The sequence below is a fragment of the Pezoporus wallicus genome, unplaced genomic scaffold (assembly GCF_028554395.1).
Source record: "Pezoporus wallicus isolate ANWC-B61680 ecotype Strahan unplaced genomic scaffold, APGP_CSIRO_Pwel_v1 contig_6275, whole genome shotgun sequence".
Classification (NCBI taxonomy): Eukaryota; Metazoa; Chordata; class Aves; order Psittaciformes; family Psittacidae; genus Pezoporus; species Pezoporus wallicus.
Genome location: NW_026636901.1, coordinates 1,062,777 through 1,090,033, shown reverse-complemented (window position 1 = coordinate 1,090,033; position 27,257 = coordinate 1,062,777). Strand labels below are relative to the sequence as shown.

The 27,257-nt window shown below is 38.9% G+C and overlaps 1 protein-coding gene across 1 annotated transcript in view; it reads right to left on the bottom strand.

Moving 5' to 3' along the window:
* Window positions 1-7,619, bottom strand: part of LOC130595450 (guanine nucleotide-binding protein subunit alpha-14-like) — a 77,770-nt gene extending 70,151 nt beyond the window's left edge. Inside the window, 2 exon segments of the mRNA XM_057402189.1 lie at window positions 7,031-7,126; window positions 7,520-7,619. Coding sequence (XP_057258172.1) covers window positions 7,031-7,126; window positions 7,520-7,619 — 196 coding nt within the window.
* Window positions 7,620-27,257: the final 19,638 nt, after the last annotated feature.

Below are 27,257 nucleotides of genomic sequence, written 5' to 3'. Positions count from 1 at the left end.
CTGATTTAAAGAACCTGAATTTTACAGATTTTTCATAATAGGCTGCCATATGCTGGAACATTAATTTTTCAGCTATACCTTACAGTTCTTCTAGCACTGATATTGCAGTGCTGCTTTTCATAGGAACTGATGGAAGACTCCACAGGACATAGTATTTCAGAAAAACAAAAGCGGATTACTGTCCCTATTTAAGAAAGAAACGAGATCCAGTCAACAGTCAAATGTCAAACTATGTATCTGAGTAGTAGAAAAGGGCCAGGTAGAAAACCACACTCTGCTAGACATACTGAGAAGTTAGCTTACTCTTTCAAGAAACACTGCAAATGAAGTTGTATCTACAAAATCTTCATCTAAATTTACACAGAATTTTATACACCAACAGATGTGAGGCAAAGCATAACTACAGAAAATCATCAAGATACAAGATGGCTCAAAGGCCACTTAATGCACAGTTTAAAACACATAACCAAAAAAAAATTTGTAAGCTACTGATAAATTTCAGCATTTAAGTATGATAGAGAATGGAAATTTTTCACTTTTTCTTTTTTTTTTTTATTGGTCATCTGCTCAGCAAAGAAATAAAAATCTTCAGGGGTCTTTAAACCACAGGGTAAATGAATTTACTAAGTGAAAATAGGGAAGTACTAGGGTAAAACAGATTAGTAGTTACCTGCTATTTACCAGTAATTTCTTTCCTGAGATTTTCTATACACTTTATCGTAACCAGATTCTAACTTTTGAATGAAATTTTATTTACTTGAATCAAATTTTAACTTCATTTTAGCATATTTGAAGTAGCAACATGCACAACATTACAGTTATGAGTGAACCCTTCCAAGGAGATACCCAAAGCATGCTTTGAGTAAGCTTTCTCAGTGCCCAGGCTAATAAACAACTGAGCTAATAAGAGTCTTCAGGATGCAGCAGCAAGTTGATCGCTTCTTCCAAAACAAGCCCAGAAGTAACTCTTAATGGCACTGAGGCGGAAAATATTCACATACATTTGTAAAGTACTTCAATTAGTGATACTTGGTGCCTGACCCAAAACAATATAAAAAAAATCTTTCCAGGATTTTCTCCTTCCATGACACTGATCCAGAAACTTACTTTGCAAAGGCAGCTAGCTGCAACAGCTTTTAAATGAAGTTCAAAGGACATTTATTATTAAAAAAAAAAAAAGTAAAGAAACCCAAAGATCAACATGCAAATACATTAAATCAAACTGAAGCCAGAGAAAAGTAACATAGCTGAGATAAGCTTCCAATATGCCGGATGATACAACATGCATTCTGCATGCAAAAAAAAAGATATGTCCACATCTTCTGGAAAACAAATTCCGAATTAGATCTGATTTTGATGTTTGCAAATGAAGCTGCAGGCTTAGATGACTATCCAAATTAAAGAGATTAAATTAAACACAGTACATTTACAACATGAGGAAGTGGCAAAATAGATCTCAAGGGCCTTGAAGACACATTTGAAACAAACAGTTCTTGAGGCAACAATTCGTACACTGCTGCTCATAAAAAAAAAATCTAACTTGTTTTCCTCAGTGGAAGAACTGTTAGACCTAGAACTGTTTAGAAAAAAGTAAAAAGAAAAACATAACAACTAGAGCTTGTATTTAATATTTTACTGCATAACATAAAGCTGAACTATTTCCCAGGGCAGGGGTAACGGGTTCAAACTTAAACAGGGGAAGTTTAGATTGGATATAAGGAGGAAATTCTTTCCTGTAAGGGTGGTGAGGCACTGGAATGGGTTGCCCAGGGAGGTTGTGAATGCTCCATCCCTGGCAGTGTTCAAGACCAGGCTGGAGGAGGCCTTGGGTGATATGACTTAGCGTGACATGTCCCTACCTATGGCAGGGGGGTTGGAATTTGATGACCTTAAGGTCCTTGCCAACCCTAACTTTCTGTGATTCTATGATTGTTTCCTACAAGAGTGCCCCTTCAGAAGCATTTTTTTGTTCAAACTGACCATTGGTTGACTACAAACCAAAAAGGAACAAAATTAATAGTGGCTTTCTATCATTTTCCCATTCAAGTGGAAGCCAAGCAGTAATCTGTCATGGATCAGCACTTACTAGACATAAAATCAACATCTATTACTTGAAGATGTTTTCTGCTTATGCAGTGGGGAAAAAAAGTGACCTGGTGACACACAGAATCATAGCATAGTTAGGGTTGGAAAGACCTTAAGATCATCCAGTTCCAACCCCCCTACCATGGGCAGGGACACCTCACACTAAACCATCTCACGCAAGGCCTTGTCCAACCTGGTCTTGAACACTGCCAAGGATGGAGCATTCACAACCTCCCTGGGCAAATCATTCCAGTGCCTCACTACCCTAACAGGAAAGAATTTCCTCCTTATATCCAATCTAAACTTCCCCTGTTTAAGTTTTAACCAGTTACCCCTTGTCTTATCACTACAGTCCCTAATGAAGAGTCCCTCTCCAGCATCCCTATAGGCCCCCTTCAGATACTGGAAGGCTGCTATGAAGTCTCCATGCAGCCTTCTCTTCTCCAGGCTGAACAGCCCCAACTTTCTCAGCCTGTCTTCATACGGGAGGTGCTCCAGTCCCCTGATCATCCTCGTGGCCCTCCTCTGGACTTGTTCCAACACTTCCATGTCCTTTTGATGTTGAGGACACCAGAACTGCACACAATACTCCCGGTGAGGTCTCACAAGAACAGAGTAGAGGGGCAGGATCACCTCCTTCGACCTGCTGGTCATGCTCCGTTTGCTGCAGCCCAGGATACGGTTGGCTTTCTGGGCTGCGAGCGCACACTGAAGCTGGCTCATGTTCATTTTCTCATTGACCAACACCCCCAAGTCCTTCTCCGCAGGGCTGCTCTGAATCTCTTCTCTGCCCAAGCTGTAGCTGTGCATGGGATTGCTGCAACCCAGGTGTAGGACCTTGCACTTGGCATGGTTAAACTTCATGAGGTTGGCATCAGCCCACCTCGCAAGTGTGTCAAGGTCCCTCTGGATGGCATTCCTTCCCTCCAGGGTATCAACTGAACCAGGTTTTTGAGAGTTTTTTGGATTTTTTTTAACAGGAAACATGTGTTTAATCGTAGCTATGAATCAATAAAGATATGTTACAGCAACCCGTAAGAAAGGAAAATAAAGGTATGGCATACAGCAGTCCTTGCTTCTTTGAGTGCTTTCACACTAAATTGCTGTGGAGGAAAAAAGAGAAGGTAGACAGCTAGATGTATTTATGAATATTACACAGATCATTAAAAAACAGGAGGTCATGATTTTATCTGATCTAGTTAAACGATATGAGCAAACTGTGATTGTGATATTACAGAGCAATTTATTAATCTAAATGAACATCAAGCAGGTCATTCACTTGGGAAGGGTCGTAGATAAGACTATGAATCATACCAAATTAGATAAAATGAATGTATGTGCTATTCCGTTTGCTTTGTGCAAGCGAAACAATTTATTGCTTAGTTCACCCAGCCACAGCTGCTCAGAGAGAAATTCAGCCAAGAGTTAGTCTTTGGTTTTAGGATGCAGTTCTTCAGAATTTCAAAAATCAAAGCTTGTGATGCATAAGCTCCCAAGTTCATTTATATGAGCTCAGTGGCCAGTACTTCATACATGGTGTTCCTGCATAATGAGGGAATTCTGGAATTCTGAGTACTTATTTTAAGCTAGTCCTTGTAGTTCTGTTTCAAAGTGGAAAGATACTACTCAATGTACTTCTTTCCACTAGTATTAGGCAAAAAACGTAACTTATACAAAGAAAAATTAAGCAAATATGGTGGAACAAAGTAATCCAAAGGCAATCCTAACAAGAATCACTTAGCAAGTAACAGAAGATGAACAACATAAAAATAAAATCATTCATTTCTTCTTTCTTTCTCTTTTGGAAGAGTAAAGATGACTACATTATACTACCCACTAATCTCCCTTTTAAGTAAAACAATCACTTCAGATAATTCTAATTCTGCCTTGCCTACTATGCTATTATTTCCCCAGGTTGGGCACTGATTCTACGATCTTCATCAGGGACTGTAATGATAGGACAAGAGGTGATGAGTTTAAACATAAAAAGGAGATGTTCAGGTTGGATATAAGGAAGAATATATGCCTGACAAAGGCAGGCAGACAGCTTGGAGGAAGGCTGCAGAAAAGCAAGCAATCACTATCAGATATACCCTCATGACTTAGAATATAAGCACTCCTCTAGCACACACATCCCAGAAAGATAAACCAAGAGCCACAACTGCCAGTTAACAGTGAGGAGCTGAAACACAGCAGCATTTTTTATCTGCTCTGTATTTGCAGTGAGTTATGGAGCTGCACAGGCTAAGATGTCTTGACTGTGCCCTCCAACACTTAGATGGCTCAGGTACAGTCACACTGACTAACTCAGCTCTGTCTGAGCCCTTAAGGTTTTCACCAGCCTTTCATTCACCACAGTCAGATCTGCTTACTGACAGTATGAAAATGATGCATAAAATCCACATTCAAAAAAAAAACATCGAAGAATAAAGTGTTTCTGGCAATTACAAGACCTACAGCAGAAAACTGACAAACCATGCAAAGCCATTAGTGTGCTGAGAAAAAAAATCCTGTTCACTCTAAATGCTCAGTCTTGGCTCTTCAAGCTTACTATTAAATCAAAAAAAGCTTATTTTCATAATAATAATAATATAGTCTTCTGTTTTAGATTAACTGAGACAAATCTACTAAGGACATCAGTAAGACGGACTCTACCATCACTAAACTTACATGGATGTATTTCCTTTCTCTGTATCTTTCTGACTTGTGCAAATGTGTATCAGTTTCATCACAGACAGGTTTCTTACTCAGATATAATAAACTGCGTTTTAGAACAACCCTGAATGTCAGCCCGTCCACTGCCTTCAAAAAATTAAAGTGAGCTGACACATCTAAAACTTTCCCATTCTCAGAAAGATTGACTTCTGTTTCCTGGAGAAATGTAATGACTTCAAGGAAACAAAAGGTTGAAAGAGATGTCTTGCTACCACAATGAATGCCAGAGAACACTTCATCTACTTGTATGGAAATTCCTGGTTTAACACAGTGCTTCTGTCCCCAGGTGAAAACGTAAAACTGGACTGTTTCATTCTAAATTATGGCTGAGAATGTTCAGAAACTCACTCTTTTTTTGGCACAGTTAGGAAGACAGATCTTACAGAAGGACGCCCATCACGTATTTCAGACCATGGTCCAATTCTCAGAATCAGATGAGCCTTCACGGGACTTCCTGCTGTAGTGAGCAGCCAATCAAAATCCATGTCTGTGCTTACTCCCTCTCTAAACACAGGACACTTCTCTGAGAAATGCAAAAAAGCAGTGCTGGTCAATTCCTTTGCTATCTTAGAAACTCCAAAGCACATGAGAGCATTTCATGGCTCAGTCTCATAGCTTCATGATTTCTTCTGTTAACCTTATGTTTTAAATGGGAAAATTGATAAGTGACTACAGCATCCCATGCATAACAGCAAACCTTTCAGTAAAGCCTCAACCTGTTTTCTGCTCTGTTTTCTTGACAAAGCATGGCCTAAAACTGAAGGGGAAAGAAAAAAATAAAAAGTTCATAGGCAACCCACATGAACTCTTCCAGGTGATTAATATTAAATAAAGGGCTACGACAGCAAGTCTATCAAATATGCATCCTTATTACATATACATCCAAATCTGTCATGGTCTTGTCTGGCTGGAGATCTTCCTACTTCCCATCAGGAGTCAATGTACTGACAGCCTACCATTTTTATGTTAATTCTTAAAACTGCTGCCTCTCAAGGGCTGTTTATCCATGCGCTCTCCTCACCATAACCACAGATTTCTATGCAGGTAATAGGCAAAGATGGTAGCAACCGGACACAAGGCACTGAAGGCAAGTCAGTATTAGTGGGTTTCATTTTCTTTTTTTAAATCAGTTTCATGTTCAAATCACTTTTTAATTCAACACTGAGAGCAGCCGGTTCAGCCTTGGTTCGTGATCTACAGTTTTGTTCAGTCTTCCTAAAAACTTACGTATGTGAAGCCTGGCCAGTTATTCGGTGAGTTACACTATGTAGGCCGCTACATCTTGATCTGACTGAAGCAGAGATGAAAGCAGAGTAAGCAAGGGAGTGTAAACACCAGGACAGGGTAGCACTGGAGACACAGACTTCTCCTCTGGCATTGGTTACAGCAAGAGATGCTGCTCCCACACTGGGAGCTCTGATTCCTGGGAGCTTCTGCATCGAGCTGTTTTTCTGTTTGTCAGAGAAAAATAAAACTCTCCTAGACTGAGGCTACTTCACCTTAGTTTAAGATTTTGTATTTGATGGGTCTAAGTGTCTTGGTTTCTTTCAGACACTCCTGGGGGCTTCTTTTCCCCCGCCTGTACCTGAGCAGCAAGAACTCTAACGGAGGCGTGTTTGCGTCTGCATGGAGCAGCAACAAACAGCTCGAGAGGCTGAAAGCCGCCAGCTTCATCTGCGCTGGAGCTCTCACCAAAGCATCCGCCAAGCTGAACTACGACCAGCGGAACAGCACTCACGGAGAAAGTCAAGTGGTTGATGCAGGCAGCGGTGCCTCGGGAGCGATGCTCCCAACAGTGGCGCCAGCAGGCTGCTGCTGCCTCTCGCTGCGCTTACCGCGAGGCCCTGACACGCGTAAGGCAGGCGAGGCGCGCAAATCCTGTTACTGAGCTTGCAGCTCTATTTCCCTTGTTACTTCTTACCACGGCATTCCCGTACACAGCACCGCGACGGCCCCACAGCGCCCGCTCTGGTCTGGGTTGGGTTAGGTTAGGTTTGGTTTGTCTCTAAGGAAAACCACCTGCGTACTAACCCTGCGCGCACCGGGCAGCGGCACCCGCCGTTCCCGCCCCAGCCCTGCCGCGCGGGGGCATCTTGAAAGGAGCCCTGCCTGCACCGGCACAGACCCCCGCACTAGCAGAACCCCCACGGGAACAGGTATTCCCGCCTGGCGCGGGCAGGACGCGCAGGGCCGTGCCGGGGCGATGCGGGTGCCGGCAGCCCGCACTCACCCAGCAGCAGCAGCTTCAGCTCCCGGCGGACGTTCCGCTTGTCTGGGCGCAGCTGCCGCTCGGTTTCAGCGCTGATGCTCTGCGACTCCTTCTCCTCTTCAAAGGAACAGCCGGCCGTGGCCCCCGACTCCGACACGGCAGGGGAGCGGAGGAAAGCCGCGCCGTCCCGCCCCACCGCGGAGAGGGGCCCCGGGTCGGGACGGACACGTGGTTAATGTTTGCGGGCGCGGCCGGGCCCCTGCTCTGGCTGGGCGGGACCGATCCTCCCGCCGCGCAGGGAGCTGGGGTTGGAGAGACACCTGGCAGGAGGGCCCGGGGCAGGGGGAGAGGGGCGCCCGGCAGGCGGCAGAGCGTCGGGGCTAGCGGGAGCCGGCTGCTTAAAAACAGAACAGAAAACCCTCATAGACACTGAAAAGCCCCCAGAATAAAACCATCACCCGCAACCCCGCACACACCCGTTGGAGGAAGTCAGGAGGCGAGAGGGGCGACCTGAGAGGTTAAGTATCGTAAAACGCTGCATCTGGGGCTTGCTTTCTCTTTTCCCACCCGACATCCCAACAAGGATGGAAGCGTGAAAAGGAGGGGACATGCCTGCGGATGGCATTAGCTGGTTTTCATTTTAGAGGGCTTTTTGGAATTAGATGTATTTCACTCATTGCTTGCACGGTTGAATCTAGCATTTAACTGCTTTGTGTTTTGTAAGGAACACAGTCATGGGAAGTGGCATCTACGTCATGCCTGCAGTAGGAAAACTAGGGTCCTTCGGAGAAGCTACAAAGTAAGGCTGCTTCAGGTGCCCTGTGGAACTAGAAGAACTTTAAGGTCACTTCCCACCCAATGGTTTCCAATGTCCTGGAAGCCTACCATATCTCATGGTTAAGCCAATGGCTGCTTTGCTGCTTTTGCCTGCTGCAAGTATTTCAAGGTCTCTGGTAATACAGGTATATAGAAATTAGTGTTGTTATTATAAAAAGGCATGTTTGCTATTCATTGATATTAAAAGCACTGACGTATTACAGAACGTATTACAAACTATTACCATCCTCTGAGGACACAACTGAAAGCAAGGTGCTTGACTCGGTAGCGCTGAAGAGCTACATGGGCACTTGTACTAAAATTCCAAATTAGCTCCAGAGTGGTTGAGGTGGGAACTCCTTTCAGGACAGAGATCCTACAGCTGGAAAAAAAAAAAAAAAAGGTGTGGGTTTTTTTTTTTCAGTTCTGCACCTTCTTTTCTCTGTGCAGAATCATCTTCACAGCTATTTCAGGACGCATCTGCTAATGTAACCCTACATCGTACTCCATGTCCCAGAGTTTGAGACTCATTACAAATTTTCAAACTTAACAAGTTTTCAAAATGGTATTTATGACTTTCTAACTCTACTGAAATTCTGCAAAATAGCACATGGTTTTGAAATCTCTTTCTGAGTTCATTTCAGATGTAGAAAACCTTTTTATTGGTGGAATGGTTCTTTTTGGGGGGTTGTTTTTTTGGGGGGAGGTTTGTGGTTGATTTGTGGTTTGGTTATTTTTCAGGGGAGGACAAAGGAACACTTACTGTGCAGGAGCTAGATCATCAGGTTTATAATGACACTGTGTATGCATTAAGAATCAAACTATTAAAGTTTTTCTTGTCTCAGCCTTCCTTTCTCTGTGCCTGTGTTCAAAGTTTCCTTGGAGTTTACTCTGTCATCCCGATATAATTTTTTTTCTAAAGAAAACAAACCTTGGAACGATACTTGAACTTCTGAACTTGCAGAGTTTCAAATGCATTTAATACCAAGCAACCTTTTGACTCAAAGTTTATGCTACAGTGATAGGTGAAACCATAAGACAATAGCAAGATAAGCAAATATTTATCTAAAAACCATAAGTGGTTGGTTTGTTGATTTCTTCCCCATAGGCAGATGCATGTGAATTTTCTAAAATCAGAGCTTAGTATTTCCAGTCCATGGAAAACAATTGTCTCCACCTTTACCAATTAAATCTCAAGAGCAATTATAAAGGAGTTGCTTCATAATTTGAAAGCTAAATATTTTTGTACTTTTTAGTGATAATAACTTTTTAGAATACCTTACTGACATAAGAAAGTATGCAGGCAGGTTTCAAAGGAGTCAGGATCGTCTGAGTTTGCTGATCCTGCAGTTTCATACAAATGTGGCTGTTCTGTGAATAGTTTTATTAACTGCTAATGCAAGTAAATATTTGCCTTGTCTAATAGTATTTGATTTCCAGTGCATACAGTTTGAGATAAGTATCAGAATCGTTTTGTTGTTTTTTTTTTTGTGAATGACAGAAAGGTGTACACAGCAGTACAATTCCCACTACCCTAACAACTTTGAAAATTCACATCATATCTGTTCATACATTAGGGTTGGCTCTCCAAGGGAAAAAAATCAAAAGTCAAAATTTATTCTTACTGTATATCTCTAATCTTTATTAGCATTATTCAAAAGCAGAAAAAAGCACCAACAGATGCTTATTTTTCCTCCATGGTTCTGCAGGAGTACATCAGCTCACTTAAGAAGGATCAATAAAAAGTGCTTTTTCAATGGAGGAGAGCCGCAATTCCCTCCTCAGTGATTCTGTAACCACAACAACAAAACATCATAATGCAGCAGCCAAAGGAAGGGAGAGGAAAAGGGAAGCTACACAGATTCCCATCTCTTATGAGTAGCAGGGTTAGGCTTTTAGATGAGGGTTTTTTTGTGTGCATCACACAGTTGCATTCTAAACAATTTCTCAGTAACTGTGGAGTTCCGTACCTGTACAATTTTTTAAAAGGCTGAAGAACTCTTCCCAACATATTACACTGAATTTCATCTATTTCTTCATCTGAGAACAAGTCAATATAATGTAGGCAATCGTTTGGGCAATTTATTCCTGGAACTAACTTTTATGTGGTATGCATAAGCTTTCTTCCAATCACCAATACTATTTCTTCTAGCTTACTTTTTGCTTTCTTGAATAAACCTGCACTAGTTATGGTTTGATTATCCAGCAGCTGAGTAATAGAATTGTGCAGATTATAAGGCTTTCAGTATTTTTTGCTAAGGGCTCCTGAGGGCTTTGTTTATCAAAAATGCTGCTACATCTCTCTTAGTGCAGCTGAAAAGACATAAAACTACTCAAAATACCTTGAAACCACTTTTGTCTGTAGCAGCCTCTAGGCTTTATGAAAAGCTACACTCTAAGGCTGTGCAGAGCATTAAGACCTAATGGTATTTAATTATTAGCTCCCAGCACATTTCCCTTTAACTCTACTGCCTGATTGACATTAACCAGATATGCCCACTCCTGCAGATGCAGGCATATGAGCTCCTAGCGATCTTGAGGAGGCTGCCAAAACCAAAGCAGCTTGTAAAAGGGTGGTGTCTGTATGGTTTTTCTTGAGAGCTGGTTACAATATAAATGTCAGTGGTGAAAATTCTGCCCTCAGCTAAAAAGGTGTATGGTTTCCTAAGAGTAAGTTCGAGATTTTAAAAAATTTGGAGAGATATAAAAATGCCTGGAACTCAAAACATCTGATAGTCTGACATGTCCATATTGCTGAAAAGCAGCTGAAAAGGTTGTGCTTGCATGCAATTGGGAAAAGTTCTAAATCACTCCTTTTTGTTAATTGGGGTAGTTATATTTGACCTCATAGAGGATACTCAGAAGTAATTTTCAGTGACTATCTTGTAACATCATAAATCAGGTACAGGTACTTCCTTCTTTCTTCTGCTTGTGTGAAAGACACACATACACTGCTTTCTTTTCCTTATCAGATTTTCATTGTTGTTATGCTTCCTTACAAGTGAACGTCATCTTCAAATCAGGAGGGTACCAACTGAAAAAAAACCAAGAAACAGTGCTCTGTAACAACCAGGAAGAGAGTGGATATTGTGGTTTTAGGCAGGGGTAGGAACCTGGAAAGCAGCTGCAGCAGGAGAAACTTTTAGATATTTCGTAATGATATATTTTATTATGTGCTTTACATGGAAGTAGTAGCTTGAATCAAAATGGCAGTAAGTATAATAAGTTCTACAGAAGCAGGGCAGATTATGCTTTAGGAAGAACATGACCAAAACTGTATCAATGTAGGTTCAATGAGGGAAGTAACTTCTGTTTTTCTGTTGTTAAAAGTAGTTGTATTTCAATGGCTTACAGTGGCTTTTGGGGTATTGCTGATATGGAGAGAGAACTTCAAGGCAGAAGACTTCATATTTCAGTTTTACTCCTAAACTACATATATGCTTTTCCTTAACTCTTTCTAGCTAAGAATATGTTCTTACCTACTACAGAGCAACAGCAGTGGTAGAAGAGCATTGGAACTTATGTCATTCACTCAAAAACTATGTAAAAATGAGAAATTGGTGCTTTTTCTGGGCCTTCATAGAGCATGGTTGTTTTAATCTGTGAAAAATGAAAACGGATTTTTATTTGGTAGTGGTTTATATTTGCTTTTCTTAGGATTAAACAACTATGTAGGATACAGAGATTCAAAGAGAAACAGACCCCAAACGTTACGCATATTTCAAAATTGGGAGATTAAAATAAACTCAATTTTGCACTAACAGTCATGTGTGGCTTTCTCTTTAGGGTGGGTGGTTGAGTTCCTGTTTGTTTTGTTATTTTACACAGTGATAAAGTTTCCAGCTAACTTGTTTATTTTCTTTGCCAAGCTGTGTACTTTGTGCATGTCATTGCTCAGTAACTCACAGTAGCTGCACTCCTTAAAAGGAATAGATCCAGAGAAACTTTCTTACTGGCCCAAACAAGTTTGATAGGTTCAATGACCGCAAATACTGGCGCAGTGAAAAATATCCCAGAGTCAACCACCTTCCAAGTACACATTATTTAATATACTCTTACCCTTCAACAGAAAAGCCTGGACTAAAGGATGCTAATTTAAGTGGCAGCTAGAAAGTGAACAAGCTATTGGATAAAAATCACAAACTAGTCTAATTCTCAAAAGACAAAACTGATCCTTGCAGTAGGAATACTTTGAGAACAACCAGTAGCAGGGGTAGCTCAGGTTTCTTTCTAACAGGTGTCTGAGACTTATCATAGCCAAGTTTTGATAGTTTAATTGCGTGGTAGGCTAATCTCAATCTTTTCAGTGTGATGTTACCCATTGTACTAATACTGCTTACAACCAAAACCCGATGAGAATAAAACTCCTGAGAGAAATAAAAAAGACATTAAGCAAAATAAGCAAATGAGGAAGCAAAGGGATTTTCAGATTGTTGTTTATGTAAGAGGAAGGGTAAGAGAAAAACTCCTCTCTTAAATTGTAAAGATTTGGCCACATAGTAGAATTTTCCTGATTCCACATGTGTGCTGCTGTTAAGATTTGCTAGTATTGTTTTGTAAAGTCTTACGGTGTGTAGGATTAAAGGAGCTAATGCACATTTAACTACAAGCCTGCATTCCTATTTTATAAGGAAAGAAATCCCATATTTTTACAATTAAAACTACTAGATAGAACTAATACTAAATAGAATTAATGTTACATAAATGTTTCATTATCTGTGGCAGATTTAAACCCACCATCTCTTGCTACGGTGATGAGGCCTAACAGCAGTCTTTAAATTCTGTCATGTTCAAGTATTTCACGGTGCTGATAAAAACACATTAAATAACTGCAGCTTTAAAGAGAGACTTAGAAATATATTGAATTAAAAGATGTTTTGGAAAAAAATATATGTGCCTGTTGCTGCCGTATACACTGGTTTTGCATTTTTGTATTATCTAACCCTAACCCTAAACTTCACTTAAAATAATGCATTATTTCCCAGAAAAGTCTGTTCAGATGGACTGTTTTTACTTCCCGTCCTCCACAACCCCTATCTGAAAGGCAAGACAACCAGTGAATCCATTCTGACTGGGTCACACTGCAACTGTGGCAGAGCTGGAAGAGGCAGCCTGATTATATCACTTCTTGTGCTGTTCAGTTTATCATAAAGCATTTAGGAACATTCAGGTTTTGAATGTTTTTGAAAATTTATCAGGTGTTTACTTGTGCTGTCTGATGTGCGTGTTTAATTAATCAAACTACAGCTGACGGTAGCACAACAGCAGAACTGTAACAATCTTCTGGTATTTCTTTTAGAGTTCATGCTTTATTAAAATTTTACCTCAAATAAAACAAGACCTCCTCAGAAGTTTTGGCTGCAAGTTATCTGGGCCTGTTTTAATTCCTGCTCAGTATTATTAACAATTATCCCTAGTTACTAATGGGTTAGAAATACTTAACCACACCCACGTGGCAGCAGCTCACAATGTTCTCTTTAGGCATATAGCAGATGATAGCATCTGATATGCCTGCTGCATAATTTCTTCATCCTTGTGTTTTACCATTTGATTTAAAACCACAAAGGGCCTCTAATATTGCTAATATACTTTAATGTACTGTAAAACATTTGCCTTTTTAGCATCACTTATCCTTAAGAGCTTTCCCTTCCCTTTGCTATTAAGTCAAGATGAACCTTTAGCCCAATCTTTGTTGTTATGGAATATCTTTTTCTTGATGTAATACATTTAAAATTGTGTTTTTTCTTTGCAGTGCTCTGTGCTTATTTTTATTCCGTATGTCACTCCTAATATTTCCTAGCTTTGGTCAAGTGTCACATTTGAAGTATCAGGTACATAGATTAATTCCAGGAACTCTTTTGACTATAATAAATGCAGGGACCTGGGGTTGTTTATTATAGAGAAGAGAAGGCTCAGGGGGGACCTTATCACTCTCTACAACTACCTGAAAGGAGGTTGTAGTGAGGGGGGGGGTTGGTCTTTTCTCACAGACAACAAGTGACAGGACAAGAAGTAACAGCCTCAAGTTGTGCCAGGGGAGGTTTAGATTGGATATTGGGAAAATTTATTCTCCAAAAGGGTTGTCAAGCATTAAGACAGGCTGCCCAGGGAAGTGGTTTGAGTGACCATCCCTGCATGTATTTTAAAAAATATAGTATCTATGTGCACTGAATGAAAACCACATAAAATATTGGGAAAAGGGTTGAAATCCTGCCTTTAGCATGTGAGTTACATAGAAAGTGGTAAGCATGAATTAATGTGGTTGACATTATTAAGATGAAAGGGAAAGGCCTAGAGCTTGCAATACAGTTCAATAGCTGTAAACAGATTTTTTCAAAGGTGAATGCTGCCTTTTATAAATACACAGCCTGCTCTCTAAAAGACCATTGATGAATTTAAGATCAGACATTCACCATGTGGAGATCTGCAAACCAGGCAGTGGAAATAGAGCAGATAATTGTTTACCCATTTGAATTATCGCAAGACTGAGAAACATTAATGAAGACAGGCTTTTGGATTCCTTTAGCTGAAACAAATGAAGAAAAATAATCTGGGAAATTAGTAACAAAGTTTCTCAAAATATTTGAAGTAGATATTCAAGAAGAATTAGACATGATATGTCCAAAAAAGTTTGCCTTAAAAAATTAAAATAGACACATAGAAGTTACTAAAATATACATTGATTATTTTGTGTGGAAAATGTTAGGGCTTCTGATAATGTCAGCAGCAATGCCAACTCCTGTCCTTGTTTGTTCATTCTGGGAGGAAAATAACTGAAATCCTCTAGTGGAAAAAAAAAATAAATCAGCTGGGAGGGAACTGGATTATCAAAAGTTACAAAAAATGGTTTTTGCTTAAGGGCACAAAGCCACTGCTCAGTAGACTTTATCATCGTCAAGCTCCTGTTAATGAACTCCACAGCTCGGTTTGTAGGTCTGCTATCATGAATATCATTAATGCAATTCTGGTCTTAGCCTGGGTTTGATTAAAAGGGATCTGAAAGGGGAACACTAATTTTAATGCACAAGCATGGAGGAATGAGGCCTTTCTCCTATAATATTGCATGTAAAATATTTGAACCATGCCATTTTAGAATTACTGCTACTGTTTTGTTTCTCTTGCGTTGACCTACCACTTCTAAAGTTAACACCTATTCCTACTATTAAATTATCATAGAATTGCAGAACCATAGAATGGTTTGGGTTGGAAGGGACCTTACAGATCATCCAGTTCCAATCCCCTGCCATGAGTAGGGACACCTTCCACTAGACCAGGCTGCTCAAAGCCCTGTCCAACCTGGCCTTGAACACTCCAAGAGATAGGGTATCCACATCTCTGGGCAACCTGTGCCAGCACCTCACCACCCTCACAGTAAAGAGCTGCTTCTTAATTTCTGATCTGTATCTAGCCTCTTTAATTTTAAACCTGTTACCACTCATCCTCTTGCTACACTCACTGGTAAATGGCATTCCTAATATTTCCCGTAGGCCCCCTTTAGGTACTGGAAGACTTCTACAGTGTGGAGACAGTGTTCTCACAGGAGAATGCATAATTGGTACATAAACTCTGAATAATCCTGAAAGATACAGCAAGGCCATGAGAGGCCCAAAGAAGCTTAAGCAAGCAAGATAAGAAGAAGCTGGAATTCACTGAGTTAATGAGAACTGTGGACTGTTGGCAAGCTTTCGAGGTCAAGTTCTCACACCTGTGCTTAACCAATTATATGTTAGTCACTAAGGGTCTTCAAGACATGTATCCAATCATAATATGGCAAATCACTGTAAGTGCATGTAAAAAATAGTATATAAGGAGTTAAGGCTTTGTAATAAATTTGGCAATCGCTTGATCACATTGATCGTCTACTGCATTGTTCGTGACTCCCGCGTCAACACTACAGGGTGTCTCTGGAGCCTTCTTCAGGCTGAATAAGCACAACACTCTCAGCCTTTCTCCATAGGAGAGATGCTCCAGCCCCTTAATCATCTTCATGGCCCTCCTCTGGACCAACCCAAACAAGTCTGTGCCCTTCTTGTGTTGAGGCCCAGAGCTGAACCCTCTACTGCAGTTGGGGTCACACAAGAGTGGACTAGAGGGGGAGAATTACCTCTCTCAGTCTGCTGGTCACACTCCTTTTGATGCAGCTCAGGATACAGCTGACTTTCTGAAATTATTTTTTTAGTGTAAACTAAGTAGAACTTATAAAAATCATGGCCTTATATGCAAAAGTGATTTTTTATTTTCCCTGTTCCTTGGCAGGAATGTATTAAATTCAGCTGTAATCAAGTCTGTCACTTCTGTTCAGAACTGTAGTCTTTCCGTTTCTGGAAATACTTCATTCCAGCACACCTTTCACTCTGTTCCAACAGCAATCTTAATATCTATAGTCAACAAATCAAACCATTGTGAATGCAGCTTATGGCATGTTCCCAGGACCTGCGTCCATGCTCCTGACTCATTCTGATTTTGCAAGAACCGCTTTCCGCTACTTTCAGTAGGCAAAATACATTGACGTGGTGGCATTCAGAAACTTGAGATTTATTTAAAAAGGATTGAAAGAATTGAGGCAGATAGATGATCAGAAGACACTTCCAGGTCTGACAGAGGACTCAGTAGTGATTGAAGAGGTCAGAATGAGACACAGATGTATGAAAGGTCTAAGGTGGTAAAACATTTTACCACAGTATTTATTAGAGCTGCACAAAGTTTGGGATGTCATTTTGGTGTGTCGGTGCTAGAACTAGGAAGCCACTGGCACTCTGCCTATATTTTACATAATGAACTTTCCTGTGAGACTCATTTATTCTCATACCTCTGTCCCTTATCATTTGCTGACACATTTCCTCGTGAGTGTGACTTTTCAAGTACTGCAGATAAACTAAATACACTTGTGACATCAGGCACTTTACTGAATAAAGGCCTGCATTTGATTTCCAGGTCTGATCTATCACAGAGAAGAAACCCTTGCTCCTCTTGACCTATTGTAGACTTAACTTGCATTTCACATAAATAATGATGTTAGAGCAAAAATCTTGACCCTACTTTTCCTTATATCTTCTGCTTTCAAACTGTAAACATTTATTTAAAAACTCTGAATTCAGTAGTGCAGGAACCTGAAACATACACAGTTTTACTGTGTTATCTAAAATGTAAAAAATAAATTCAGTGGCCCAGGTTGTGAAAGGCAGTGAAATGACAGTTTGTGATGTGTTGTCCATGAACTTACTAACACATGCATGGAGAAACTTTGGTTGAAGGAATATCTACAGGCTATGCACATATCCCACCTCCCCTCATTTGTGATTTGGGTTATATGAAGGATAGCATACATCATATGTTAAGGGATGAACATGCATGCATGTTCTTCATAACCTGAATTATCTTGGATTACTGGCAAAGTACCATGTTTCTTGTAGTCACACATACGGCCACATTGAGCAACTCAAAAAAATCACTTCTGCCATGTTGATAATAACTCGAAGATAGGTTTTAAGCGTCCGTAAGACTGGATGGCAACCAGGGACTTCTTTGTTGGATGCAACAGACAAGAAGCTGTCTGCCAGATGTGCTGTAGACCTAAGGTCACTGTAGTTGAGACCTCTGGATGGGGATGGATGGTAACTAAGAAATGTACCTAGCTGAAAAATAAGTCCACTTTTTGAGGTTGGTCTGCCTAGCGGAATCCCATTTCAGGAGCTGAGGCACTCACTCCTTACTGGACAGAGCTATAAAATGCAGAGGCTGAAAAGCGTAACCTTTTTGGGTGAAATGGCAGCAGTTAGGTTGGTTCCAAGTTAGCTAAAGTCACCTTCAGCACTTCTCCTCAAGAACACAGTGGGGAATTACATTGTGCTACTGAGAAGCAAAGAAAGCCTTTTTAGAAAACAGGAAGTTGCAGTTGGAGAGTTAGTTAGCCAGTCAGTCAGACCCTTTTGTAGGGAGACTGTACAGAAACACTACACTGATACACTCGCTGTACAGTTAAGATACTCCTGCAGCCTATGCATCCTCAAAATGGGTCCACATGTGGAAGTAATACATTATAGGAACTGAGGAAGCAGAATATTGTTTTAAATTAGTTAAAGAGTCAGTCTCTGTGGGAGTGTTTATCAGTAATTTTTGGAAGACTGAAGCAGATACTAAGAAAGCATGAAAGTGTAACTGTGCAAGGCAGGTTCTCAGATATGTGTGGTGCTCTAAATCTATTAAAATGTATAGATTTTTAATATTCTGACCTTAGCAACAAAATATAAAAAAGGGGTTTTCTCTTTAAATAACAAATTTAATCAAAATGCATCTTGCTAACTTTACCAAGAAATGCCTTTCTTGATCTATTTATGAGAAATAGATGCTTCTTTAACTCCTACATCTTTAGAACCCTGGTGGTTTACATAGTTATTTTTCTGACAGGAACAAAACCCTTTGTATTTCTGTCATGATTCTTCATCATCCTGGTAGATGACCACCTTCGGTTTTGTTTGGAAAAGTGACTGACATACCACTCACTTGCCAACTACTCATGAAATTTTAAAATTCCTCAACATTTAATCTGTGCCCACTGAGCACAGGCAGAATTTGTGAAAAAAAAAGTACCAAAGAAGAGGGCAAGGCCTGGAATAACATCCATAGCAGCATGTTTCATTTACTTTTCGTAGGCATTCAGTATTTTTGGTACTTTAAGTAGAAATATTCATCCCCACAAAGGAGTCCATGCAGTTCCAGCAGAAATGCGAAAATACCTTTGGCATTCGAATTTCATAAATATAAACTGCTGAGAATTTCAGGAGAAGCCTGTTGTGCACAGCAATGGTCAAGGGCTTTTGTGGATGACTCATTAGGAGGCATGTAAGCTATTTGGTTTATTACAGTATGTTTTCTCTGTAGACAAAATGAACTGCACTTCTGTAAAGCTACCTGGTTATGGCTTTGCTCATTGTGAAATTGCAGCAGATCTGCCAGTACTGATCTCCAAACTCTTTGGATAATCATAATAAATTGCAGTCCTCAAATCCTGGACTCAAGACTAGATGTTTGGATTTCTACCTCAACAAAGAGGGAAGCAAAGGCACAAAATCACCATATGTACTTCAGGGGACCACACTAATCCTAGAACTGTGATACACATTCTCCATTATCTCTCACAGGCAAAAAATGATGCTCATCCTGAGGTTAAGCAACAGTAAGGGTAGGCTTATGAAGTCAGTGACAAGGCACTTATGTGTCAGAATTTCAGCACTGACTACTGCGAATGATAAATGCAAGTCATTTGCTTGAACACTAGTCCAGGGAGGATGGAAATTCAATGAAGAAACGGAGAGCATTTTTTGTTTGTTTTTCTGAATTTGATATTGAGATGTGCTGTGACCCTGTAACTAACACGTAAGTTTTGGAAAAGTGCAAACCCTTTGCCAATGGCAAGTCTTGCATGGGAAGTACATAAAATCTCTAGGATCTGCTAAGTGCTTGTTTGTTTTTACAGTATTTACTGTGACAGTGTTTGCTTTGCTAGAACATGGATGATGAAAAAAAGTCTTATTTCTTTGGTAGATAAATAATTCCCACCCTATTACCATTTTTCTAGGAACACAAATGCAACTTTGTAGTAAATGCTAAGAAATTTGGTTGAAGTTGCTTAAAAAATAATTGATCAATTAGTTCCAAATTTATTCAGTATAGTTCTGAAAAATTAAAAGTTAAAAATCAATACATATAATATTAACACCAAAGACATTGAGAAGAACATCTGAAATTTTTAATATACCAAATGGTGAGATTTAAATGATGAAATATACAACAGAATTTGAGAAAAATGTATGTTCCAACTATTTCTGTTTTCAGACATTCACAAGATACTTTCAGTCTCTTGACCACATGCTACTTTAGCATCCAGGATTTTCTCATCATCACTGGAGTCTGTGAAAACCCAATATCCTTCAGCCCCTAGAACAACCATCACTGCACTTAAGACATAAGATATGATGAAACTCAGGCTTTTGTAAAAAACACTTTTAAAATAAACTTCTATTTAAAGAAAAATAAAAACAACAAACAGAACACAACGTCTACTTTTCATTAAAGCCTGTGAAATTACAACAGTTTTACAATACCTTTCTGGAAATTCTTTAAATAGGTAAGCATTATATGTAAAACTTTGGCATTCTCAGACATAAAATGCCTGATATGCTTGCTATGCCATAGAAATGTGCATGTACGTACAGAAAAATGACTTGTGTTCGTACCTGTCTGTGATGAAAGATGTAAAATTACGTAACCTGGCATCAGCTTGTGTTAAATTCTTCATTTATATATGCCACTTCCTAAGTGTCACAGCTCCTGCACTTATAGCTAGATAGTATATGGTTTTACAGATACATTCTAAAATTGTGTTTTAATGACAGCCTCAAAATCTTGGAAAAATGCCTCAGATTTTACTTTTTTGTATTTTTGAAAGAGTTTGTATGAAGTGGTATGATGATTTCCACATTGCTATTTTCTCAGTGTACTTTTGGCCCAAGCATTATGTAGTTACTGAATTAGTATTCCACAAAAAGAAACTCCTCCCACATCAGTAACTTTAGTGTGTGGATACTTCACAGTCTAGTGTCCTGCTTGTTCTCCCTGTAGCTCTTAGTACATTGTTAATGGCAGTCTATCTTCAATCACTTCTTTGCTGGATACTTGAGAAATTGTGAACTTGAAACCAACTTTTACAGTATCAGTAAAGGCATCTTCCTTAAGTACAAGGGCACCACCAGACATTACAGGCTTGATGCTTTAATTACACGCTCAAGATTAAAACAAGTGATCACATTCATAAACCTATTGCCCTGTTGAGAGCTCAAAAGACTACTGAAAACTGTTGCCTGGAGTGAGGGTGCAGGACATTGATAGGCTTCCTGGTTCCCTTGGAAGTTGATTTTTTAAATTAAAATGAGAGAGAAATAGAGGGGAAAACCAGAAAGTGGGTAAGGTGTATCTGTAGTAGAGAAATGTATTTTAGTAAAGAACAGCAGAAGTGCTCGTGCTTCGAATGCTGACACATCAGATGCCAAACCTTTCTGGTAAAATTTGTACCCTTTGGGACCCTGGGTTCACAGGTGGCACAGAAACAGCAGTGTACTATGTGGGAATTTCCGTCTATTCCCATTTTGAAATAATGCCACATTAGCCTGAATCAGTCTGCTCCAGACTGTTGGTGGTGATAGCAATACACTTTACACTAATGCTTTTACCTCTGTTACTTACAGATCTTAAACTAGCAAATTTATGGGGATTGGGAAGTATCAGATGACCAACTCTAACAGAAGCCTCCTCTAAGAAGCAGCTTTCTTCTTCACAGCTCTCAGTAGAGTCAAATTTTTACTCCAAGACCTCCAAGCAGACAAGCGGATCTATTTTCCTTTTACTAACACATATTTAGGACAGAATTACTGAAAGCAAAGACTAAAATAGGGTGAATAGATTGCAGAAAATGAAGTCTGCAGCAGCTAAACTTGTCTGCCATTTCATTAATTTCTGCTGGCAGAGACCTGACTTTTTGCTTGTTGTGCAACAGGAGACTAAATAAACGTCACACAGCTCTCTAAAATAGCAAACCAGGGCATACAGTGGTGGAGAGCTGGGGAAAGGAATTCACATTCTGGTTTTGTAGCCTAATGTAACCCAACTGTTATTTCATATTTCCACCAGAACAACTGAAGAGTGAAGAAATAAAAAGATCATCTGCTAGGCTACTCAAGTCACAATAATATTTTCTAGTGCTAAGACATATTATAGTGATATTACTGATTTATGTGTTGAAAGATCATTATGCAAGGGAAGCATCCAATTTGATTATGTTTATGTCTGGCCTTTTGCCTCTCAATTACATTCATGTTGCTTGACTTCAGGTAATGTCAGATCAAATATTGAAGTTCTAAAGTACCCAAAGAAAAACCTTAATGATGGATTTCAACATGGCAATTTCTTGAGGTAAAATAAATCAGGTCCTATCAGTAACTGTGAACATTCTCTAAGACATGCTGAGAAAGGCAGTAATCAAGCTAGTGATACAAAACATCGTTCTGCCATTCCAAAATCAGCATTAGGATAAACCAAATATTCTACAGCCTGTGATAACAAATTTATTAACCTCTAGTATACACTAGTCACAGTTGTGCACAGTTAACTGGCAGTTGTTGGGAGACTCCAGATACTTTGAGAGAAATGGAATTTTATTTTTAGGGAGAGAGTGATTCCTCTTTATAACAGATGTATAAAAGTGCAACGTCTTAACTATTTACTGCATGCAAGTCGTCTTTGTTAGCATCATACAATCTTATGCAGTAACTTATCTCTGCAAGAATACATTTGAACTCATCATTCAATTAATGCTTCTCTTTAGTTGAGTGCCAGCCTGATCACTGCATTAACCACCTCATAGAGGAATGTAGGATAAAATTTTCAGTAACTTCTTGGCAAACACAGTTCTCTATTGGCAAGGCAAATTAAGATACTAAGATGGGCACTTTGGCCCAGTTTGGTGCATGTCAGCCTACTATATCCTTCAGTTGACTGTATCACAACTATAGTGTTAGTTTTGTATTCTGAAATGCGTGTCTACAAGGCTAACTGGATCTGTCCCTGATTACAGGAACTTTCTGAAGTTGTTCACGATTTAATTCAGCCAGTATGATCAGTTCAGTATGATACCCAGAACTGAATCTGATGTGTCAAGCAACCTTCTCTTTATGGCAAACAGGATAAAGGAAAGATACAGAAAAATAATCAGAACAAAACTGCAGAAGGAACATAAGATCAAGCAAAAAGTGCAGCCTTCTTCAGCTGTATTACACTTCATCAATTGTTCAATTTTAGCAGACCAATTTACATTTAATTCATAAAGATCAGAAAGTATTTCAGAGTGGACACACATAAAGCAGTACTGTAAAAATATTTCCTTTCAATGGCAGCAAGCAATCAGTCTGGTAAGACAAGTGTGCATGGAGAAGGAAAGAGTGCTTTGGACAAGGACACTAAACCTTTAATGTCATGCACAGTGACATGGCATTTTAAACATCTAAAGAGGAAGATGATTTCTTCCTTCCCTCCCCCCACTTTTTTTAAGGTCTTACTGGAAACAAACAAGAACTATTTGTTTTTCTGAGAGATGAAAGCCCAGTTCTTGTACTTCTCCGCCCCTAACACAAAGCCGAATTGGCTGAAACCTCTGAAGATTAGACCAAATGAGCCAAGCAATAGCAAAAATTAGTGGGGTTTTACACTCAGTTTATTGGCTGGACAAGTGGCAAGACTGACATAGAGGGAAAACCCAGGGCAGCTGAGAACTGGGACGTGAGAAGGTCTTTGAGGCTAATTCCTTCTGTAGTAATGAGATATAAGAAGAGATTACTTGCCTTGATACCAGGTACTGACAACAGATGCGTTCCTGAGGAGCTGGCAGCTGTGTAATTTATGGCAGCCTAAAAGTACTCTGGAACTCACAGGGTTTTGGGACAGTATCTTACAAAGCGGTTGGCAATCAGGTGATGAAATCATAGTATGTGATGTAAGGTTTTATCACAACTACACACAATGTATCACACAGATACAGTTTCTACATCTATTTCATGACCTAAAGATCACCACTTACACTGTATTTTTGTTGACATTATCTTCACTGAGACATAAAGTAAGTCCTTCCTCACTGATCCCTCCCCTTTATCCTCTGCAACAGCAAAATAAAATCAGGAACCATTAACTCAAGTCCTTGCTTAAGCAAACTGTTTGGACTTCAGCAATCTTACTTAAAACTGTTGCAATCACATAACGAAGAACAAACTAATTTTTGCAACTGACCTGAAATTCTATTTCTTCAATAATGAAGATTTGAGATCCACTGACTGCTGATCAGATACAAGACATGAAAAGCAACATGCAGGCATCTTTCCGTAATTCCTATCATGACATAGGTGAACATAAAAATCAAAGTCTGTTTTTGCAGTACTACTGCAAACAGGCAAAATGCTTCAGAAATTCACCTTGCCACCTACAAATTCTGAAAGTTTTCTATTAGTGAGATACAGGTTATTATTTCTTTCCCCTCATGCTTCCAAGTTTCCACTGTAAACAAATCAAAACCCCCCTTCTACTAATGCCGTCTCCACTGTAACAAATCTTACATGTTTTGAACGTTCTGACTGTAATCTTCTGGAAAATTTAATATTTAGACAATGATGGCAGAGCATGTGTAATTAAAAAGTAATAATGGAATAATACATCCATCCAACATTTATCATAATAAGCATTATGGGAGAACAATAAGCCCAAATAATGTTTCAGAAAAGCTAAATTTCAAGGAATTAAGATACTATAGTACGAAGTTATGGCCAAAAATACTGTATTTTTAAACAGCAATATTTTTGAGGGGCAGTAACTGTACAATATTAGTTTTCAAAAACCCTATTTCTGTCCCTCAAACAGCACACAATACATGCATTTAAATGACACTTTAAGAACAGCAAATATGATCTTTATTTTTAAATACTGTTTAAAAACATATCTGACACCCCACCCTGAAGAAAAAAAAACTGGTCAAATAAGGATTTCCTGTAGCACAGTAAATGAGGAATTCAGCAACAGACTTCATCTTAGACTATTTTGAGAGAAAAAACTCAAACCTAACAGATTTACAGTAAGATTGACCTGGCTGACTTTCCATTTTTCACACTGTACTCAAAATCTCCCTCTACTCCATTCTTCTGTGCAGCATGGCTACCATCAAAAAGCTTAAGGGAAACTTACAGTAAAATCCCTTTACCTAGCTAAAGAGTGAGCCTCAATGCATTGTTTACAGAAATGTTTCTGGTTTGACTGATGAAACTCAAAACGTTATGGCTAACCAAGAGCCAAGAAAGAGGAAATATCAGTAGCTCCTCTTAAAACTAAACATATGGTTTTGCAAGATCCCCACTAAACTCACAAACTGGACAGGGACAGATGGCTTTACATGTTTAATGCATTTTAGAATTTATGGTTTATGTCAGAAGAGGGACTGTATTTACAAAAGTGTGAATTTCTAAAAACCATAGTTAATTACCTACACCACGACATTTTAACTTCCTAACTTATGACAGCCTCCCTAAAACATTTACTCTACTGGTCTCTTAGCTAGAGGTAGGTCATTTTTAGGCCTTGTTAATATGCTGTGCACACTTCATTAGTTCACTAATATATTAGTCTGCAGGACTACCATGCACAGAGCTCCAAGAACAGCAGCACATATAATAAATTAATTGCCTAAATTTTATTTTTTCACGTGGGTTAACATGTCTTTATTTTCTCCTGGTATTCCATTCTTTTGGGAAGGATGTGTTAACAAGGAAAGGGTCATGAGGCTGAATAATCTGAAAGCCTCCTGAACCTTTCAAAGAAATGCTGGGAGTCCAGCAATGTCTTCATATGCAGCCCTTTCTCCCCATTTAGAGTTTTAGCAAATCATGCAGTCAGTTCTGACTGATATCCAGCATAAAGAGTCTCTTCTCCACTTTCAAACTTTAAAAAGTGACTCATAATCATGTGGCAGTATGATTAAAAACTACAGTCCATACACCTTGACAATCAAAAGAGTCTGAATTATAAAAAGCAAACTGCCCTTATAGCTGCATCATCCTATATATGCAAGGACAGTGCCAGTTAATTTGTGAAAAAGGCAAGTTTAAAGTTTCTGTAAAACACGTATTACAGCTTTCTTGTGCTAGTGAACATCTAGAATACACAGGTTCCCAAGACGTTTTCCTTCTCCCCCATATATGACATTCAAAGAAATCACTTAATTTTGGCAAAGTTAAAAGGGTTTCTGTCTCGGTATTTCTGCCTTAGCTTCGTATTAGAGGCACAAACTTCTGGACTCAAGCACTGTAAGGCATAGTAGAAACCACCGATTAAAACAACAGCACCACTACCACAACTGAATACACTGCAGGTGGGAACAGCTGCATCATTTAAAAAGGAAATGTTTTTGTAAACTGTCACACTGCAATGCTGTGTTAGGTGATTTATGTAAAGCTTGCCTATTTTTTTTTTTTGTGTTTTTTTTTTTTTTTTCTTCCGGAACATGCTCAAATGATCTAAACATTGCTACAAATTTGACTTATCTAAACCATACCATAAGTAGCCCAGTGGCACACACTCTTAAAAACTTATGCAATCATAATGTAACTATAAAGCATGAGTAAACCTCTGTTTTGTTTTTATACAAAACATAGAACCACATTTCCTTCTCCCTCACCCAATATCCCATAACAAAACAAAAACTAAAATCCCCAAACAAACCCAAACCTTAGTAAGACACCACCGTTTGGGGTTTTTTTGTTTGTCTGGGTTGGGTGTTCTCTGTGTGTGGGGGGGGTGTTGTTTTTTTTGTTTGTTTTTTCCTTTTTTGGCTACAGTTCCATTTATAGCACTAATCCCAGTATGGACAATGTATTCCTAAATTAAAAGAAGGGGTACTATCAACAGTGGAACTGTGCAAACAGAAACTCTGCTGCATTTATAGTAAGATCAGGACCAATTTTGTTATGCTGTATATGTAGAGTCACTGCTTTGATCCCCTATTCAGAATGTCAGTGTCATTTTTTATAACCTAGATATAACTGCTTTAGCTTTATTAAGTAAAATGCTTTAACTCATTAAAATCATTAAAAATAGTGACTTTCTGGATGTTGTTGTTGTATTTAAGTTTTCTGCAGTTTCTGAGAAGACTGATTGTTGATGTTTTGTATTTTTTCATGATATTTTTAGGGTAACAGCATACACTCATTAGTACTGCTGTACAATGATTTTGAAATATCTCTAAATTTACTTTTCTAATAAAGCTGATTAGAAAAGTAAAAGTAACCTAATGTGAATCTGACAAATATAAATTAAATTTATATCTAAAAAAGCTTATGCTCCAATCCTAGACATAACAACATGAGTTCTAGTAAGACTGGTTTCTACATCTATATAAAGCCCTGACAAGATTTAAGCATTATTCTGAATGCAATTGGCCTCTGACTTGGTGTCTCCAATTTAGTTCTACTCAGGAATGTGCAAATGATTTTATACAGCACGATGCTAGTACCGCTCTCTACTACAGTAACTTTTTTTTTTTGTAAATAAAAACAACAACAAATCCCTAGTCAGAAATAAACTGACAAAATTTACATTCTTCTCTCTTAAAAAAGTAAATAAAATAACATTATTTAAAATGTGAATTAGCTATAAGACATACAATTACATAGATACATATCAATACAGCACATTCAATTTGCAAAAATTAATGATTACAAAGCCAATATGGATGCCACCATATATATATATAGATGTATGTACAATGATTATAACATTCATAATTGCACTATACCTACAACCAGTTTTAAATTACAAGGTGTTTTAAGAGGGAGCAAAAAATAAC